We start from the raw sequence: 20742 nt of genomic DNA on the forward strand, positions 1-20742 counted from the left end.
TGAGACCCAACACGGGGTACACACCTTTAATGCAAACAGCAGTACTACAGGAAAAACACTGAAGTTTGAGAATGTTTGCGTAATGATTAGAATACAGTTACACACAAAACTCCCACTTCACCAGCAACATACTAAAGGCATTCTTAATTATTAAACCAAGAATTACATCCAGAGGAATTCCAACCACTTATCACAATTAACCCACAGTGCATTAAATCTATCTATGTAGATATTTAGATGTCTGTATATATGTATAATATATCCTGGGGAATTAAAGACTTTTGCTGCATTCAATGAACAATTTGCTATAAATAAAATCAGTGAAAAAAAAAAAAAAAAAAATCGTAAGTCCATATACATTTCTCTTTACAAATAGATCCTCAAGATTAATGCAGAAATTGTGTCAACTCCCCAAGTTGATATGTGAGGAGAGAAAGCCTGTCTGGTCAGCTCTCTAAGACCAGAGGCTAAGCCACCTCGAGGCCTGAAATAAGTGGAGGGAAAAAAGGAATCTTCATCATACAATTTTTAAACACACGCACACAAGACAGACAAATCACTACGTTGCGCATTTACAAGTTGACTATCAAATTGGGACAACTGTACACATTGTTGAGATAAGACCATATTTATGTAGCCATTTTAAATCTCCCCCCCCCCCCCCCTCGCCTTCACTTCTTTCATCTCGAGTGACAAGAAATTTTACAAATATTTTCCCCCGTTTTACACTTTTTTCCTCCAGCAGCAACATAAAAGGACAGATCTTGTATTTGGAGACGTTTGGGTGTTTATTTCGTGGAGAGAATGAGGGCAACGATGAGCCCGTAGAGACCCAAGACCTCGGCGAAAATCAAGATGAGGATCATGCCCACGAAAAGCCTCGGCTGCTGAGCCGTGCCCCTCACGCCCGCATCGCCCACGATGCCGATTGCGAAGCCTGCCGCCAACCCGCTGAGGCCCACGCTCAGCCCAGCTCCCAGGTGGAGGAAACTCCTAAACACACACACACAGACAAAGTGTTCGTTAGCGCAAGGGATGTCGATGATCGGGGTTCACAATTTTAGCAATAACAGAAACATTGAAACTGATCAGCGCCAGTAACGCATGCATGGAGCTAATAGTTTGCATTGCAGTAGAGTAACAGCTGTTCACTCGATGAGGTGTTGAAGGTTTGAGTTCAGCCCAACAGTAATCAGTCTTCTTCCTACTCCGTGTTGTCTCTTGTTGTGCGTTGATAAATACACTAAAAAAAGGAAATGTAGACAACACAAATGTCTGAAAATATGACTGATCAGCTGAACTCACTTGTAGAGGGTGACCCTCTCTGAGATGTTGTTGGCAATCAGCACTGCTACTACCAGGCCGTAGATGGCTATGATACCCGCCATGACCACGGGGATGATGGACTTCATGATGAGCTCCGGCCTCATCACCGACATGGCGGCGATCCCCGTCCCGCTCTTGGCTGTGCCATAGGCTGCTCCCAAGGCTGGCGGGGAAGAGAGAGAAGATCATTTTAGTAAATGAACGAGATAAGACTATAGGCAAGTAGACTGACGACAGAAATCAGAGGGCCCAGCTGAATAATGAAGCAGAAGTGAAAATAAGAGCTGGATCAACAATACCACGACAGTTAAGTTTCTGTTCCCGTTAAAAATCTAACATGTCTCCATCTGGGGAATTTAGCTTGAGTTCAAAAGGGAAAGAACAGATCTCGTTCTTGCGACTAAAAATCTGCTTTGTCACATGGCGCTCCTCGTCTCCTCAAACCACTTCAGCCCTGGTGATTTTCAGAACATACTGCCAGACCGCTGCAGAGTTCTTAATCACTCTCTGAATGAAATTAGGTTTAGGCACACAGTGAACTGCTGACATCACAAAAGAAGCAGGATGCCACATCTCCAGAGAGAGCATCAGCACAGGATGGGCACCGGGGCTCTGGCTAGTGTCGCCGTAATGTAACGGGGGAAGGAGAGCAAAAAGGCTTCATCGGGCATATTAGCCTGTGACGCTGAGGAGGAAGCACAGTGCCAACTACGTCACACTGCAGGAGGAGAGCGATAGAGAAACATCAATAACCAACCTGCTCTAAAATTAGAACGCATATATATAAAATCAAATACAGAGGAGCAGACATGGATTAAGAACCGGGTATAATCTGCACAGCAACAAAGAACTGAATAGCTTCCAGGTGAGATGACAGAGTCAAGTCAATTATAATCATAGCACAATATCACAAACAATACAATCTGTACAGCCTAAGACGCCCTCAATCCTTGGACCCTTGATTCGGATAAGGAAGGAACAGAGGGCTAGCATGTGTGTAGCATGTGTGCAGAATAGACCAACGAGTCTTTTGCAATACTCAACAAAACCCGTCCGTGTGCTATGAAACAGACCGGCTGGTTAGACAAGATCTCCCCACATTTAAAAAGGTGCGTGTGTGTGTGTTTGCACAAATAGAAATGCGTTTCGTTTTCTCCTCCACAGCAAAAGCAAGATAAACAATCTCAGAGACAGGACTGGCCTCCGCATAGCAACTCATATATTGGTCCATACATGCTGTGGCAGTTCTTCGACTTTACAGCAGTATTCAAATATTTTCCTGACCATTCTTGAACAGCTGAGGACATTTCATATTTTCACAGATGTTGCTCTGATGCTAAATATAGCCATCTGCGGGCTCTCTATTGCACTGACAAAACATGTCAACAGCTAGTGTGCACAGAACAGAGTAAAACACGTCTGCATAATCTCATGTAACTGGGTAAAACATCAACTGTGTTACAAGACACAAGCCAACATGATGATGATGATGATGATGAAAAGCATCTTGGGATATAATCTTGGAGAGCCCTGTGCATACAGTCCGAGGAGCCCTGCCCTCTCATTTCTTGGGACAACGTGCCGAGCTAGCCTGGAGATCGTTCTTGTTAACTCAAACACTAGCTGTGAGGCCTTCTGGCAAATGGATCGAGAGGCAGCCAGGAAGACGATGTGGACCAATCTTTAAAATGTGCACATGGCAGCCAGCCACGGCCCCGACTACTTACATTGATTCATCACGAGACTGATGCCATCAATCCGAGGTTAAATCACTCTTGCCCATGTACAGAGACGTGTTTGAGCAAAACTGTGCACCGTATTCTCAAGCAGCGACGCAATAACTATTTTTTATTTTGACTTTGTTTAAGTGCCAAACTCCTCGCTGGTGGACTAAATTGTTTAAATACAAATGCATCAAACAGCAGCTTGAAGAAGTACAGACAACCAAGCTCAGTATAAAAACTTCAGATATTAGATCCGGTTAAAACAAACTTGTACATTTAGCAATGCATAACATTAAAAGACAATATTCTGGAAACACCTACGCCATCCTCTGAAAAGGTGATTCTTTTAGCCATTCACCATCCATCAACACAACACGTTACCATCAGCAACGTTATCTTCTGACTTCATTCTTTGTAAGCTTGCCCTCATCAAGGTGTGACAGGCGAGGGTTCATCTAGAAACCTCAAACATTGCCGTTGTGACCCGACGATTGAAGGTTTGTCTGGCAGGGAACCTTGTGCAGTGGTGTGGAGGGACAACCTCTGGATATTAATCCTAATCCCCTTGGTTTAGGTAAAGAGCCCCCCCCCTCCCATTTCTCCTCCCTGCAGTATATTTGATGAATGGGATGCCCTTGTGACGTCTTGTGATGTCAGAGTAGGAGGAGCCTCTAGCTAGGGATGATCTTGCATGCAATATGCCCACGCACTACACAGCAGACTGGTGTGCTCTGAATAGTGGGCGAGTAGGGAAGTACTCCAAATGACAAAATCTGTAAGGTCATAGTATTAAGTACTTCCTGCAGCGCACATTGTGTAAAAATATGAGGATGCATGCAGAAGTTATGAGACTCAGAAGCTGAGGGATGTCTAAAGCAGGCTGCCGCCATCATCAATTACACCTCTCCATTGAAGAGTGCGTGTTGGAGAGAAGGATGATGTGAATGGGATTTAAAGGTCAAGCATCTGAAAGCATAAAATAACTTTGGCTATCCCACCGAGAGAGTAAATACCAAACAACTGCACAGGCAATTGGAAAAGGCAGCGGAGCAAGAGATGCAGTTTTAGGATGTATAGCAAAAATGCATCTTAAATTGTTGTCCGCGGATAGTTAAGCTATAACGTGGTGCGAATGGATAATGGCACCTTGTGAGAGTCACCTGTTGCGGGCCAGGCATCGCTAAAGGCAGTGCTCAGGTCTGGACACCATCGTAAGACTATTAAAACAATGCAACATCACCTGACACCAGACGATCACAGCAACTTACCGCCCATCCTAGAAATGTTTAATTACAACAAAAGTGGGGGGGCTTAATGTGATTGACAGGTTGTCACTCCTCCGCATTCCAACTATGTTAACTTCCGTTTATTGGTCGCAAAAAAACATGGCGACGGCCATAATCAAAGATGACGACGGCAAAATCACTGAACTTTATGCTTCAAAATGCCAGTCCACAAACCAATGGGTGACGCCACGATGACTACGTCCACTTCTTATATACGGTCTATGGTGTAGACCGTACATGTTGTGAGAAATACCAGCTACAGGTTCCCATCAATGACTCCACAACTCGTGAAGATCCTTAACACTTACGTCTGAATCATCATGTGTCCCCATCAATCCCACCACAACATCCCTTCTATGTGCCAGCATGATCTCTTCCCTATAAGCTAATTCCCCAGCTGTCACTCCCTCACCACCACAGACTAGTACTACTGCTATAGCCTCATGGGACACCACAGCCATGCTGCCCTTGCCCATTGCTACACATTAAACCTGAGCTATAACAAGATCAGGGTTGGTTTTAACAGTCAGCTGGTTCTCATTTCCTGGTTGGACTAAACAATATAAAATCATGTAGTCTCATCATGGGACTTTTATATATTATTAGCAGAGATGCCTTATTGTGTGGCCAACGTTTACACCTCAAACAGCAGTAATCAGGTCAGATTTCTGCAATCTCCAACTGAAATTATTTTTTTGAGATTTGTCATTACCATGCAGCCCAATGTGATTTGTTTAAAAGATGTTAAAAAATGATAAATATGCATGCGTTAACACAAAATAAAAGGGGAACAGAATGCAAGAAAACAGCTGTCTACATATATTTTAAAGGTAGCCATTCACCGGTGATGTCCACCAATGGAAACGATGTACCGTTCACCACCATAAACGAGCACGTTTTGCCATAAGGCCTCGAGCTATGGTGGGTCAAGCCCTCTGCAACATGGTCAATTAGCGTGTTGATTTCTCATTTTCCCACCAGTCACCCTCATCCCATGCCTTTGCTGAGAGTATATCATCAGCATATGATGTAGCACTTGTCTAATAAACTAGTAAAGGATCCATAAAACAAGTATAAAAGCTAGTTTCAAAGTTCACTTTCTTGGCCACTTGATTCTTTCTATCCAAAACATTGATAACAGTGGTTTCACACCAATGTTTTTTGTAAATAATCAGCCATCATAACTTTGAACAGGTTCACTGCTAACTTTTAGAGTTATACACGAGCAGTAGACCAGACTGAATTCCAAATCAGAAGTCTCATCATGTGATCATCATGTGATGATCATGTGACCCTGTGTCATTCCCTTGCGCAATAAGGAAGTTAACCAGCTGATTCTGCGTTACACTGATTATCAGAGTTGTAAGAAAAGGCGATTTTTGTCTAACTTGGATTAAATAAATTGTGACACCACCTACTTCACAGATAGCAAATTGTAGTAGAACAGCAAACACCACTCAGAACGACGTCAATACCGTATTTCGTTGGTTAATGGTCTCTACATTAAATAATTGTGTGTGAAACGTATCACCAATTCCACGCAATAACACCCTGCATGCAGTACTTTTGACATCTGGCAGAAAAGGTGCGATTAGTACAGAGCTAAACATAGTCTGCTTAAGTGCAGAGAGCGAACACAAAATATATAAATACACCAAAAAAAACACACCTAACATGCTATAACCGAACTAAGCTAACGTCAAAGCTAACGTTTGTTACGTTAGTCGTCATCAGCTAACGTAGCCAACATGACTAGTCTTTGTGGTCTGTCGCTGAAGCAGTAATGCTAGCAGCGATACTTGTATTAAATTTACAACACTCACAAAACATAGTCAGATTAAGATTAATCAAAGTCTACCCAAACTGTCGGTTAAGTCTACATATATGACAGCTCAAGATTAGCATCGATGCTAGCGGATGTCTTTCACAAGTAAGCTTCAAGAGACGCACCACGGTTAAAGATTCAAGGTACCCTGTAGTGAATGATATAAACGCAGAAGGTGTTAGCAGTGAATCCACACGGTCTACATTTAGTGACTAACGAACAGCTTGAATATGAAAGGTGATCGTGATAATTACCGCTGAACACCATGGCCGCAGAGGCGCCCATCACTGCGAAGAACGGAGCGTATTCGGGAGATTCGGCCGACATTCTGTCTCACACAATATAAAATACACTAAATATACAAAATGAATTACTGCTGTTGGACTCAAATAAATGACACTAAGCGAAACCCCAGCGAAGACCACAGGCTTGAAGTTATAAACTGGGTAACAACAGGAACCGTCTGACAACCTAACTAGCAGTGTAAACGAGACAGTCACGACTCTTCTGATAAATACCCGGCGCAGCACAAAATGGCGAAGCGGAAAATGTCACCTGACTTACGGATAAAACCTATCACTGCCTGGGTGTGGGGGGCGCACTAAAACGAAGTTAATTAATAGTATACTGTGCCACACGATGCATGTATGAAACAAGATATATGGATTTAGCAAACATTAATAACGTATTCCGTACAAATAAAGTGTTTTGTATTTTTTATTCCTTTTTAAACAATTTTTGTTTTTGAAGGTCACCCCTCTCAGGCATCACTTTGGTGTGCTCCGCTGCAGGCTTCCCCTTTGATACCAACGCATTCACCCTTCAAAAGCTACGGGATGAAGTGATGGGGAGAAGCAAGAGGGTGTGTGGAGACACTGCTGGGCTAATGGAAATAGGTATTTGTGATATGGTACATATCGAGAAAAGAAAATCAAGACACCTTTTATTTCAAATGCCTTAATAAATTATACATCGTATATGAATTTCATCCTCCAAGAGACCCTCACAGTTGATTAAAGTAACCTCTCCAAGAGGGCCACTGAAATTCAAACACATTTTTGCATTTTGCACCAGGACTCTACCATGCAGCAGAGGGTGGTTTTTACAGTCAGCTGTGATATGCAGCAACATGGAGTGTGACAGTGAGAGAATTTGAGGCTATGTGTGTGGTTGAGTGTGTGTGTGTGTGTGTGTGTGTGTGTGTGTGTGTGTGTGTGTGTGTGTGTGTGTGTGGTGGGGGGAGGAAACCGAGAATCCCCATTACAATCTATAGCTCCCAGCATGAGCAGGTTTCAGAGATGCCGAGAGAGGAGGGGTCGCTGGAGCTAGGACATCATGGGAGTGATGAAGTGTGTGTGTGTGAGTGAGAGAGAGCTTGTGCAGTCCCCACGTCTCTTCCTCCACCCCTCCCTCCATTCTGCTCCCTCTGCATTGCCTTGTCTAGTCAGCACCAGAGAAGGACCCCTCCCCTCTGTACAGCTCCTCTACTCATGATGCAATTTCTACACCATGCAGCATCACAGGCTTCCTTCCATTCAGACGCTTTACTCGACCAACATCTTACTCCGGCTGCCAAATGCAAGGTTGCACTATGCAATTAAATAAAGATCATTTTGAGCAATGGATGTGTGTGTGTGTGTGTGTGTGTGTGTGTGTGTGTGTGTGTGTGTGTGTGTGTGTGTGTGTGTGTGTGTGTGTGTGTGTGTGCAGTGATGCATTAATAACAAAAAGGTCACAATGAATGAGATGATTTTCACTTGGTTTGCTCTTTCCCTGCTGACTGACTCATAGATCCAGGCCGACTCTTATAGGTGGATAGGTATGTAGCCTTTCTGTTGAGGTTAGTTTATGATGTTCCTGTCTGGGATACATACTCAACAGACATTTGCAACCATCTCATTTGACAACATGCAGCAATATGATAGCCTACACATTGTTGTTTCGGCTGGATGGATATAGGATTAGGTGAATGCTGTTGTCATTGGTCAAGGTTGTAAAAGGAGAGTTTAAGAGCACGGCATATTTTTGATGGTTGGTCTTTGAGATGGTGCTTTAATTAAAACCTTTTAACTACTAGCCCTATTTTTAGCCCTCTGCTCGAAAATTGCATACTCTTACTCTCTTGAGTAAACTACCCAAACTACAAGGTCTATTTTAATAATTTTGATGGTCTATACAGGTAACACTTGTGAGATGTGTAAATATTGTGTAAATATTGTGTATATGTTACTGGTTAATAACTGATACACTTATGGCACAGCTGAAGTTGAAAAAGTTCCAGGTTCGCCTGAAAAAAAACAACTTTCATTGACATTTTTTTGGAATTATTGCAGAGTGAAGCCTACACATACTCCTGTGTCATAGCACAACAGGGTTGTGGTCTCTCTAAGCTCATTTTACTTAGATTGAGTGAAGCAGGCCAGCATAATAGGAGGTCAGAGAAATGAGCATTCGGCTTGAAATTCTGTACTCACTCATGCTCTATTCTAATTTTATATACTATATAACTATATATTTCACTTTTTTTATCACTCATATTATTCAATACATCCAAATACAGATGTTAGGAATCATTTTGAGATTCCTAGCATCATCAGAGCCTTCTCTGGCTCTCAGCCATAGGATTTTCTCAGTCCCTGTGTGTGTATGGCGCTGTATCTCAGCCTATCATCGGTCGATTTCAGTGAATAAGGCCTCCTTCGACGTGTCAGCGTCTCAGGAAGGCCTCTGTCGAATTTGGTGTTGATTGACATAAGTTTCAGCCAATAAAGTTGCAAGAAGTGCGGCGTCTCCCCGTGCGTAAAATTCCATTGGCCAAAAGTCTGACCGCTGGCCCGAGCTGGGTTGACCCCCCTTCCACAGGAAACAGCTCGGCATAAACAGGATGCGCTTCGCGGCCATGACGGTAACTCTGAACCGGAGCATTTTCGATGTTTTTGTACTAATATTTCATAAAACCTGACCAAAAACCATGGATTTTTTCCGGTGAAGACCAGTGGCATTGGACCGTTGTACGGTCACAGCGTTGCGGTGCGTCCACGGAGAGAAGAGCCGACGGTATGTACGTGTTCTCTGCCTGATGCTATTGCTAAACGATGTCCGGATTAGCCGGCTAGCTGCTAGCTTCCTGGTGAAAATATTGATTTGAGGCAGACATAACGCCGATTTCTGCCCAGGATTTCATGATTTTATGCCACGTTTTATATATGCTTATACTAGTAGCCTATAGTTGTGTTTGGAGTGTGTAAAAAGTGACTTATATGATGGTGTTGCCCATACGTTGCTGTTTAATCCGGAAAAAAAACTGGACAGATCCACAATACTGGCGAACAATAAGGCTATTTTCCGAACAATATTTTCAGGGGTGCTGAGCCCGAGAGCCCCCCAAATGGGTGGCGCTCGTAGCCAGAAGGTTTTTTTAAGGAAGGGAAACGGGGAACTATGTGAGAAACTCTCACAAGACCACGATTCAAGATAGCGTTCAGGATGCACAGCAAAGCATTTGCCACCAGTCATTAATGTACACTATACTGTGATTCTATCCAACTGTGTGTTAGAAAGGCCCAGGATCTAAAGGAAGTCACTGAGCTAAACTACACTCAGAATAGGCATTTTTCTCCTATGGTCTGGTTTCAGCATGTGACTGAAAACACAACTCTGTCTTTCATTCTCACTGGGATAAAGAACTCAATTATTTCCCAATCTTAAAAAAAAAAAAGCCAATGTTTTGGAAATAGAGAAACTTGAATCCGGCATTAATGGCACATCTTTGCTTTCTCACATGAAATGAGCACTAAAGACATAATTGAAATGATTGTTGTCATTGTAGGACATGATGTACAGTTCATAAGGATTAGTTGTGACATGTAATCAGAGACCTCCCTCCTTTCCAATAACCAGATTTGAAATATTCAATCTGTGAGACAAAAAAAAAACCACTTGTCAGGACCTCCTTAGTCTGTGTCTTAATCCCCGTCCACAGCCCCCTTGCTATCTGATTGGCGGGGGCTGGTGAAGGAGAGTCCCATCTCAGTGTAGGGTTAAAGATTTAAGCCTCTTACTCCATGAGGCTGGAAAGCATGGTTTTCAGGAGATGCGCCAGACCAACACCCGAAGGAGCAGCTAAATATAGAAGTGCATGTGCGATTAGCTGAGTCTGAATCCTGAATGAACAGCACAGACTTGGCTTCACGGAGTCAATACCACTTACTGTAAAGAAGGAATTACTCCAACACGTTGCCAGCTAAGATACTAAATTGCTTCAGATGCATTAGCTTGTGCCACACCCACTGCAAATTAATTGCCTATATATGTTTAAAACAAATTTAATTGGAGGATGTCAGTTGCAAATTTAAACAATTTATAGAAATTTAACAATAAGCTCAATAAAAAAAAAAAATGATGCAGCAAAGCTGACTATGGAAAGAGGCTTTTACGTATATATTTGTAGATTTATCTGACTCATCCCTGTTAAATATTTCCAGTCATGCCGTTCACTGTCAGCTTCCACAAAGTGCAGACATCCAAACAAAAATAGAAGTGTGCACGAGTGATTTAGGAGTCACACAGTTAGTGTTAGACCTTCCTACTGTAGATATGCAATGTGCAATATTTCATGCATTTACTCAAAACCTGTTAGTTTAAACCAAGATGTTTCCCCGAGTAAGTTAATGTGTCACTATATGCACGTTTTTCTTTGAAGGAAAGATCTTTCAAAATTGGAAATTCTTGTTGGTATTAATAGATGCACAGAAGACATCAATTTAATAAAAAAAATATATATAATAATTGCGTGACATGGATTTTTACAATACTATTTAAACAGTGTATTTGTTCTATAGTGACTTCACAGTAAATTTGGTTAACAGGCGTAGCAGCTGTAACTACCAGGACTAGAGCAGGATACAAGGGGTTAGCTGACTTTAAAAGGCATCTGGCACACATCTGTGACAGTCTGAAGAAATGTCATCCCTCCCCCCCTCCCCTCTGCAAGGACAGAGATGTGATAGATCTGGAAGAACCGCAATGAGTAGCACCAAGACAAACAAAGACCAAGTCACTTGTTGTACTGAAAGCATATTGCTGTATTTTCACATGTAAGATACATTTGTAGTTTCTCAATGTCTCACTGGAGCACAGGTTCGAACACACAGACACAAACATGGTGTATAACCCCCAACGACACTTCGCCAACAGGCCACAGTTTTGGACTTCTTGTGCGACGGTCTTCACCCTACAAAAGGACGGCAGCAGCAGGAAAGGATGAGCAAACTGCATTTCTCTTCATTACTTGCAAACCACAAACATTTTAAAAGTCTGTTCTTTTGTATTCACATGAATATTCATATACTTTTAAAAATGAAGAAATTGCCACTCATTCAAAAGAAAGCTTCGACATATGGTGCAAAATGGCAACAATCACATTCACCACTGATACCCACAAACATGAACCACATTAATTCATCATGTACAGCAAATCAAAGTTATTCAGGACTTGACTTAGAACTCAGCTGACCTGGAACTTCACTGCGTTCATCTTAGTTTCAACATTTAAAAACACATCTCACCAAATCAACTCGCGACTTCACACCTTTTATCTTTAACCTCATGGCCTGGTTAATATTTTTTAAGGGCCGCAGAGACAGCTATACAGTTAATTTGGCAGATTGTGCTAAACCACAGCACATAAAAGACTGAATGTACATTCAGGAATTCAAATGTTTCAGCTCAACATGAACATAAAAAGACCTTTAAATGAAGCTCACATTGGCTTCATCGACAGTTGATCCAGACTTCCTTCATATTACCGGACACGTTAACAGACTTAGCACACCATAATACAAATCCGTAATTACAAAAATAAACAGAAAACAAACATCACATGTTGAATTTGGATTAACTGCATTAATAAATAAAAAATAGATTATCATATGTGAATTTGTAGGACGGACATTGTTCTGTTTTCCACCTCTAACAGTTTGCAGGACATTTTATGTCAAGATTTTCTGTGTTAATATAAGTTTGTCTGCATGAATATGTGCAGACGAGTATGGATCTACATGGGTACTGTGTGTTTATGTGTACAGTATTAGGAGGCCATGGCGTCCTGGAAGCCCCACACTTCTAGCAGTGCAACCTGGAAGCTCTCAGCACACAAAGGCGGGTTGTCAAAGGTGGCGCACCGGCCAGCGCGCCCGTGGTTGAGCTCAGAGTCGATGTAGAGAGCGTTGCCGTCGCCTCCTCCTGAGCAGACACAAGAGCAGACAGTTTGTAGAAGTGACGAGATACTAAAGTCTGTATTTCTGCAAATGGTTTTCAAAATTCCACCCTGAGATTCTCCTACTTTTACAGTACCGTGTAAAATCAAATCATAGTTCTAAATGGGATGAAAGGTTAACAATGAAATCCCATGTGAAATGTGATCCCATGTGTTTAGAAAAACTAAAATACCACGTTAAAAAAAGTGACCAGAAATGCCAAATACACAACAGTAACAGAATAAAACAATGCACTCACCCACTATGATGGAGTCAAAGTTACCAGCCATGAACATGGAAGTATTCTTGGAGTTCAGGTTGAAGTGGCGGGCGGAGAGGAAGGGCGATAGGCCTCCAGCAGGCTTCTCTGGCTGCTGTAAGCCATTGTTGTCCGAGTTCTGCTCCTCAGGAGAGGCTGTGTCTTCCTGAGTCTTGTTGGAGGAGGCTAACTCAGGGTGGCGGATCACCACCCACTCAAAACGCTCCATCTCTGGCTTCAGCTAACAAGGGAAACAGCCATTCATCACCAAATACACGCATTTAATAAAGTCGTGCTGCACATGTATTAATAGAAAAGAGATCATGATCTCAATGAGACCACATCTGACAGGCATCAGTCCTTGCTGACAATCTCCATTTTCACCTGGTGTCAGGTGACGGCCAGATCAGATACTACTGGATCAGGTTACAGGAGTTTCCGATCTGTGTGTGCTTAAGTATTAGTGTGTGAGATGACGGTGTTTCTTTGGCTCAGACGGCCCACGGCTGTGCGTCAACACAGATATACCCAGTAAATAATTCATACAGAAGGCATTGGAGAGCCAGTCTGTTCTGCTATTTCCAGCCCAGGTGTTAGAACCCGAAGCTCAAAGCAGAAAAGCTTCAAGAGCATGATGTGCGCTTGTTTTTGCGGACATGGCAAAGCCAGTATGGTGAGTTGTGACCTACTAGGCCGGCTTTCCCAAATGGGAGCCTGTCATGCCAAGTGGGGCCAGTGACACTGAAATCTGTGAAAACAGCGTGGATGGTGCCCTCTGGTGGCTGTATGCTCAAAATGAAATCATTCTCCCTTCAATGTACTCACCCTGAAGACAAAGCACTCCCCTGTGCCAAAGAAGCTCAATTTGTTGCCTCCTCTTTTCCGCTCCTCCCAATCTGTGGACAGGAAGGCTCCACATACCTAAAAGGTAAAAAAAACAAAAAAACAACAACACACAATATGCATCAGTGTGTTTACCTCTTTGCTCATCTGCATCATGCTCTAAAATAGTAGTTCACACGAGTGGAAGATTGCTTTCTGCAAGCTGCCAATGTTCGTGGGGAGATCTGTTTGGAGCACCATAATCCAATCATATGACACCTTTTGATCATGACCTCTGACATCTATTCAGAGTTTAGGTCAAGAATAAAACCTGAGTCTATATATTTGATTGCATTATTTCAGGATGCATCCTTAATTCCCTCCAACATGGTGGGAATCATGAGTGTTGCTTACATCGCCATCTGTGGTCCGGATGAGGAGCAGAGTGGGTTCGTAGCCTTCACAATGAGAGTAGAATCTGGTGGAAAATGGAATAGTTGAATTCACTGCAACTAACTTCATAAGCACCTTATACCGAGTCTATGGATTAAACTATCGGTTGGTAGATAAACAAAGGCACACTTTCCAGCAATTTTGGCCATAAATCAAATTCAAAGACTCAGGATTAATATATTGAGGTGAGCACTGGACAATGTACCTGGTCAGGCTGCAACCATGGGTGGAGGTGGTGAAGAGGAGCTGTGGTTGACACAGGGCGAAGCGCTCAGGGATCCACGACCAGATGTCCCGCATCTCCTTGGCACTGACGATCTCTGAGGAGAAGGTGTCGGGGTTAAGTGCCAGCTGCACGTTCCGCCTGGAGACGCCCACAAACACAAGACACGGGAAGAGATGGAGAGGCACAGAATGTGAGGCAGATCGCACAGATGGCGATGCATAAACCTGAAAGCAAATGAGCGTTATTCGAAAGAAATATAGATGGATCTGGAGAATAGCATCGAGAAGAAAACCCACCTAGGAGGACTGTGAAATAACCAAGGCAGTAAACACAGGAGTGAAGTGCGGATGAGACAGAAGATGGTGGATGGAAAGACATGGCAGAAAGCAAACGAAGAGGAAACAAGAACACAATGTGAGGCAAGGATGCAAGAGCAACTTGAAGCATTCCCCAGAGCATGCTAGAGAATAGACATTTTTGTCAATGTCAGTTTAAAATGATATAAAACTAGCAGAATGCTCACAATTCACCACGTAAAAATGGGATTATTGACTATACCGCTTCTGTTTGACAGTGATGCCTTTCTGCTGCAGGGACTTTTCATTTGTGAGCTGCAGCAGCGTGATCTCCTTACGGCTAAACATGCGGATGGAGAAGGCCTTCTCCAGCAGCTTCTCCGGTGTGACGGTGGAGGCGATGCCCTTGACGAAAGCTTGAATGTCCTCCTTAACCTTGCTTGAATCCTGCTGCTGGTTGCCCGGGCCTCCCTGGGCCTCTGCTTTATGCTTGCGATAGAACTTGAGCAAGGCTATAGCCACACGGAAGAGAACTTTGTAGCCCTCCACTAGGTAGATGTCCAGGACCCTGACCATGTGGCTGAAAGGTAGGTCGCCCAACACCCAGCGCTGCCAGTCGGAGTAGACTTCCAGCACGTCCTGGGCTGTGGCCACGATCATTTTGTGGGCGGCTGTGCAGTACTTGTTGGCCAGGTCACCAAAAGTCATGCAGCTAGACTCATAGGCCAGGAAAGTCTGGTCCACCAGTCGCTTGCCTGGCTCGTTGCAGGCCAGCATGCGGCTGACAAGCTCAAAACACTGAGCCTCGTCGACGCTGAAGTGCAGGAGCAGTGAAGTAACCGCCGGTAGTGACGGGCAGTGGGAGATATCTGGAAACTGTCCAGCCACGCAGTTGATGATCTGATGGGCCGAGGCTACTGCCTCTGCCTTCAGGCAGTACCGCGGCAGAGGACTTTCATCCACGAACTCTGGAAGTGGGATGTGGGAGGAGGGCTTCTTAGTGGCTGCATTTCCCATAATGTCACGATATACTTCTGCGTCTGGGGTAACCGTGCGACAGGGAATGGCTTTGATGAGCTGCTGGTAGACTTGTGCTCGTAGTTTGTGGTTTTTGGCCCAGTAACCCTGCCGAGCCATCTGTTTGAACTCTTTCAGGTCCTGACAGTCTACCTTGGTGGGCCCGCTGCTCTTGGCCAGATCCCCCATCTGGTTCCAGTCCACAAAGCTACCATAGTCTTCTTCGGCCATGGTGATGGAAGCTTGCTGGTCTGCCTCAGTGGGAAGAGAGGAGGGACGCTCCGGGGTGTTGCTAACCTTCTGTCCTCCACGCAGCAGCCTATGTTTCTTAACTGTCCATGATGGTTACTGGAAGACACAAGTGAGAAAATAAGAGATTAAAAAACAAAAAATATGTCAAAATCAGTCACTTTCAGCAGCACCGGAGAATAGAAAAAAACCTAAGCAGTATCAAATTAAGAAATATATACATGTTCTATATACATGTTCTAAATAATATTAAAACTGGGATCTCTGGTGGTGAGAGAAATAAAAACTGTGTGTATGCTGTAAAAGTTGACTGGCAATATATTTAGAAATCGACAGTCACACAATAAGATAATTTCCGCTTACCCACAAGATACTGTTGTACCTCATCAAATCATGTCACACTTGTTTTTCAACAAGTCACATGGAGACGCATGTCCAAAGATCACTTGCAATATACTAAAAATGTCATAAAATCATCAGATCATTTCACGTTACCTTCCAACAAGTCACATGGAGGTGCATACCGACACAATACTGAATGCAAAACTGGAAGCATCTATGGTGACTCTGTAGAGATTAACGCTCCTACCCTGAGGGCATGTTAACCTCAATGTTTACAAAATCAGTTTTCATACGTCTGATGCTATAAGTTACCTATCCAAAGATGACGTATCGATTATCAAATTTAGCTAAATACTTAATGTGATGTCACTGAATGGAGAAGGAAGCTGGAGCGTGCACATTCAACTGCACCTCTGAGTAACGTTGCTGTGGGCGAATCACGAATTGTTTTTATCTCGGAGGCAAAGCAATTGCAGATACAAAGACATCAGTGGGTAACGTTACAGTGTCTGTGCCACCTTATATTACAGTAGCTGCGGGTACAGCTGTGTCATCACACGGTGGAATGACAGCTGCAAGTGCACGCAAAGCTGCTGTATTTGTATTTATTTACGTTAGCTAGCCAGCAGAGGTGATAGTAGCCTGTGCACACGAGTCACAGGGTATTTAATATTACCGCCCGAGTAAATCCGATACACCCTTTTCCATTCAAACTTGCCAAGTTAGCATTCCTAGCGTTAGCTAGCCGCAAGCTGCTCCTGCCAGTGCATGCAAGGAGCTAACGAAACCTTAAACAGACACAAAAGGCTAGCAGTAAGACAACACTACACGCAGGACAGACACGAAGCCATGCAACATCTCCCAGAACTACCACACAAAAATATGTTAGCTAACGTTAACTAGCATGAATGGCACCAACCACTGGTTAATGTGGTCCGCAGGCTGTCTTCTGTCTTGGAGTTTGTTGATGTGGGGAGATTTCAGCTTGGATTTGTGTGAAAGCGATGCATTTAAAACTCAAAGCCCGGCGATAGGAACAAGACTTACCGCAACCGCACACGACCGAAGACTGGCAAGCAAACGATAAACGACTGACAACATGTCAACTGACGTTATCCTTATCTGGATGTGAGATGTCTTGAGACGTGAAGCACTAGTCATATGAAGTTGCCTCGAGCATGCGCAGTGCCTTCAACCTCTTTCTGCGTCTGTGAGCGTGCAGCTGCAGCGAGGGCTTCAGGTGGGCTGGTTAAATATACTGTTTACTGCCACTTCTATGTACACTGGTTAATTCACAAGAACTTCTCTTGTGAATAAAAAACAACCACAACAACAAATACGCACAATGTAGTCCTTATGTGCTCTATATATATATCAACTAGGCCTACTTATACACAACTCATATTGCACACACGTTTCCACACACTTCCATATACCGGAGTGTTATATGAATACCACAAACCACCAATAGTATGATAATGTCCTATTGTGTGCACCAAAGGCCTCATCTTTACTTCTAGAGGCCAATTTACACTGCGGTGACCATGAAGAGGTTGTAGTAGTAGCAGTAGTGTATTATTAAGCCATCACACACAATACAATAAATAAAGCCTATATAAAATCTAGTATACAATATGACTGAAAAGGCATATTCTATTTTATCTGCATGGCATAAAAAAAATCCCAGTATGTGATTTTTCTTGTTTACTTGCAGACGTGCTCTGTCAAATAAGTGATGGCAGGAGACAGGACAGGAAGTACCCTAGCAAGGGCAACAAACCCTGCCTTTGTACTCAAAGCAACCGTCAAAACACAACCGCCCAACACATGACAGTTATTACCGATAATTAAATTGTGGAACCATCATTGCCTTCCAGAACAACTTAGGGTAAAATGTTGTTCGGCCCTGCCTTGTCCCTCTCAAGCACAGCTGATGTTTTTAATGTCCTCATTTACTGTGACCTTCTTAGTACTGCGTAATAGAAAAGTAAGAATGTGCCTTATATGCTGATGTGTGATAGAGAGTAAGTCAACTTTCAGTTTTAGCAAAAGATTTAGCAGCATTTGGCTGGAAGCTGGAGTTACTTTCCCACCCAAAATAATACAAGAGAAATCCATCCACATCTCAGCATCCATTACACAAAAGTATAGACTTCTTCATGCTATTGTCTTGAAGATGCACAAGTTCATCATATCTCAGACTACTTTAAACAGCCTGTGTTAATCAATTTGGCACCGAAGTGGGCTAGAAAGACGAGAGCTGCAACCATGTCACATGATCAGGATAATCTGCAGGAACACCATAACATTCACATTTCATTTGTCTCCACAGTTCAAAAGAGAAATCATGTACAGGAACACAAAATGCATGTGTTTTATATGAAATTGGTGTGTGCATGCACTTGTTGGTGTATTTGTGAGTGAGTATGAGGGAAATTGAGTAAAAAATCATGGAATCAGGAAAAAATACGAGTGAGTGTGAGGGATTGTCCGCGAGTGTGTGAGAGTGAAAGAGAGAAAGAGAGCGGGAGCGAGAGCTTATGGAGGTAAAGAGATAAGAGCTTATGGAGGTTTATGCTCATCAAATCCTCCCGCTTCCTGCGTGACATCACTCCAGTAACCCCTCCCCGTCCTACTATCTCTCATGGACATGCTAGTGCGCACATGCACAGTGGCATAGATATGCACAGAGTTCTTTATACCCACTCTCTACATACATATTCTATGTATAACACATAAGACAACACAAGGATCTGAAACACTACTTTCATATCAGAACTAGCCTGCAGATCTGACAAATCCTGTTAGATTAGATTAAGAATTAGACCAGATACTCCAGTGGTATCCTGTAAACACACACTATAAGAACAGGCTTTTACTCCAAACTACTTAATTAAGATGGTAAACATACAATGACGTTGGATAATTGAATCGTCCTCACACAGAAAGTGTAATGTATGCAGGCAAAGCGAGTGTTCAATTCTACCGTCTCCCAGCAATTGTCCTTGTTTTTTGCAGCTATAAAGTACAAATAAAGGTTTATCCACAAACAACTGGATGGATACTAATTTTGCTAATCCATAATTCATGTAAATTAGTAAAAACAAAATTATTTACAGTAAAATATTTTCAAATGTGAGGACTTGCTTACTTTTCTTTACTTTTACAGTTTGTCAGAGAAATAAGCAAAGATTTGATGGGAGTGGCATTTGTCAGAGTAATTGATTAGTTTATTTAGAAAACATAATCAAGAGATAATCAATAATTATTATAATCTTAAAATTGTATAGCTCTTGAAGTCATAGATCCCAGTATGAGCTGTAGAGTCCAATTTTAGCCGGTAGACTTCCTGTCCTCAGCAGGTTTAACCTGAACTGACATTGGTGCTGTCAGCCAATCAAGGTTCAAAGGTGTGGCTGCTGACGCAGTGAGGCGAGGTGGGTGTGGCATCTGGGCCCTTAAGTCTCTACTGCTAAGTGTGTTCATGGCCTATAAATTGGTGCACTCCCCGTCTGTATCGTCGCTGTATGTCAGCTGATTCAGTGACACAGTGCCCAATCTTTCTTTATCCAAATGGGATGTCGTTAATTAGTTAAGTAGTGTGGACACTTTTGGCATGCTGTACGGCACTGTGATCTGCAGTCCTCCTAATTACTGTTGCATGTTCATTCTCATGATCACCCTTTTCGGAAGTCAAATTTAAATAGATCACAATTACATTTTTGTTTCTGTCATTTTTTCGTATTTGCATTTTAGTTTTTGTAGAATTTATTTGCTTTGATTTGAGTTCCCAGTTGGATCTTTATTCAGTGGAAAACATTTTTGGTTAAGCTGTATTTCCTTTTCTTATTTACCTTCCAGTACAGGTTCTCAGCAAGACCACCTTGGCATTATGGCGCCCTCCTCAGGTACCTGGGGGACTCTGCTCGGTGGTCAATCTGTGGGGCGTTTCCACTTGTCATCAAAAGGGCAAGTTGTGCGTGATTTAATAAACCAGCATTGAGACTTAAAACAAAAGCAGTTGAGTCTCAGGAAAACACACTTGTGAGACCCTTTGATAACTTACGGTTTCTCTTTCACACTTTGTCATTCGAGCACTGACAATCACTTTTAAACCTCCAAAGAAATAACTCGCTGTCTGATTGAATTATCTGACAACTGTCTTGCAACACAGTAAGTCCGACTTACATCTTAACTTAACTTTAATTGTTATCTATAAAGTGTCCAGTGGGTATTTTCTTGGGTCTATTATTATGCTGACTATTGTTACTGCCATTAAATTTGTACTGTCTTTTGTCTGTATTGTGTCATTTAGGGCCAGAGGTTTGCACCATTTGAGCTATTTAAATGAGCTCCCTGCTCGAGTATCAATTCACAAGCAAGGCTTAAGTCTAGCCAGCGCGACTGAAAGAAACTGTGTCACCCAATAGCGTGGGCTCCATTGTATCCGTGAAAGGCCTAAGCAGCACTCTGGCTATTCTTTTCTTTAAAAGGGAGTCAGGTTACCTTGACAACTGCAGGATGCCTACCCATAGCCCCTGAGCCAGAGAAAAGGCACGGCCAGAGAAGGAGGGAAAGAAAGCGAAGAGACAAAAAAGGAGGCAAGATACTTTCCAGCCCCAACTATATTAGCTATATTTAGCTTGTGTGTTTTGAAAAT

At 42.8% G+C, this 20742-nt stretch overlaps 2 protein-coding genes and 1 long non-coding RNA gene across 4 annotated transcripts; 1 reads left to right on the top strand and 2 right to left on the bottom strand.

Moving 5' to 3' along the window:
• Window positions 1–783: 783 nt before the first annotated feature.
• Window positions 784–6688, bottom strand: atp6v0cb (ATPase H+ transporting V0 subunit cb). The gene is made up of 3 exons (XM_076093589.1): window positions 6416–6688; window positions 1306–1489; window positions 784–993 (listed from the first exon to the last, which is right to left on the bottom strand). The coding sequence occupies exons 1-3, from the start codon at window positions 6486–6488 to the stop codon at window positions 789–791; spliced, it is 462 nt and encodes a 153-aa protein (XP_075949704.1). The 5' UTR covers window positions 6489–6688; the 3' UTR covers window positions 784–788.
• On the top strand, window positions 6075–20683 carry LOC142951787 (uncharacterized). The gene is made up of 4 exons (XR_012954606.1): window positions 6075–6266; window positions 6912–7057; window positions 19944–19990; window positions 20576–20683. It is a non-coding gene; the product is annotated as an uncharacterized LOC142951787 (long non-coding RNA).
• Window positions 11222–17260, bottom strand: tbc1d24 (TBC1 domain family, member 24). Of its 2 annotated transcripts, none has more exons than XM_076093587.1 (7): window positions 17130–17260; window positions 14737–15839; window positions 14158–14316; window positions 13914–13977; window positions 13503–13598; window positions 12678–12918; window positions 11222–12404 (listed from the first exon to the last, which is right to left on the bottom strand). In XM_076093587.1, exons 2-7 carry the CDS (start codon window positions 15720–15722, stop codon window positions 12250–12252), a joined length of 1701 nt encoding a protein of 566 aa, XP_075949702.1. In that variant the 5' UTR covers window positions 15723–15839; window positions 17130–17260; the 3' UTR covers window positions 11222–12249. The 2 variants fall into 2 exon arrangements, with proteins under 2 accessions (XP_075949702.1, XP_075949703.1); XM_076093588.1 differs by having other exon boundaries at window positions 17002–17141.
• Window positions 20684–20742: the final 59 nt, after the last annotated feature.

This window comes from Anarhichas minor, unplaced genomic scaffold (genome assembly GCF_050575085.1).
Source record: "Anarhichas minor isolate MPS153535 unplaced genomic scaffold, ASM5057508v1 ptg000017l, whole genome shotgun sequence".
Lineage (NCBI taxonomy): Eukaryota > Metazoa > Chordata > Actinopteri > Perciformes > Anarhichadidae > Anarhichas > Anarhichas minor.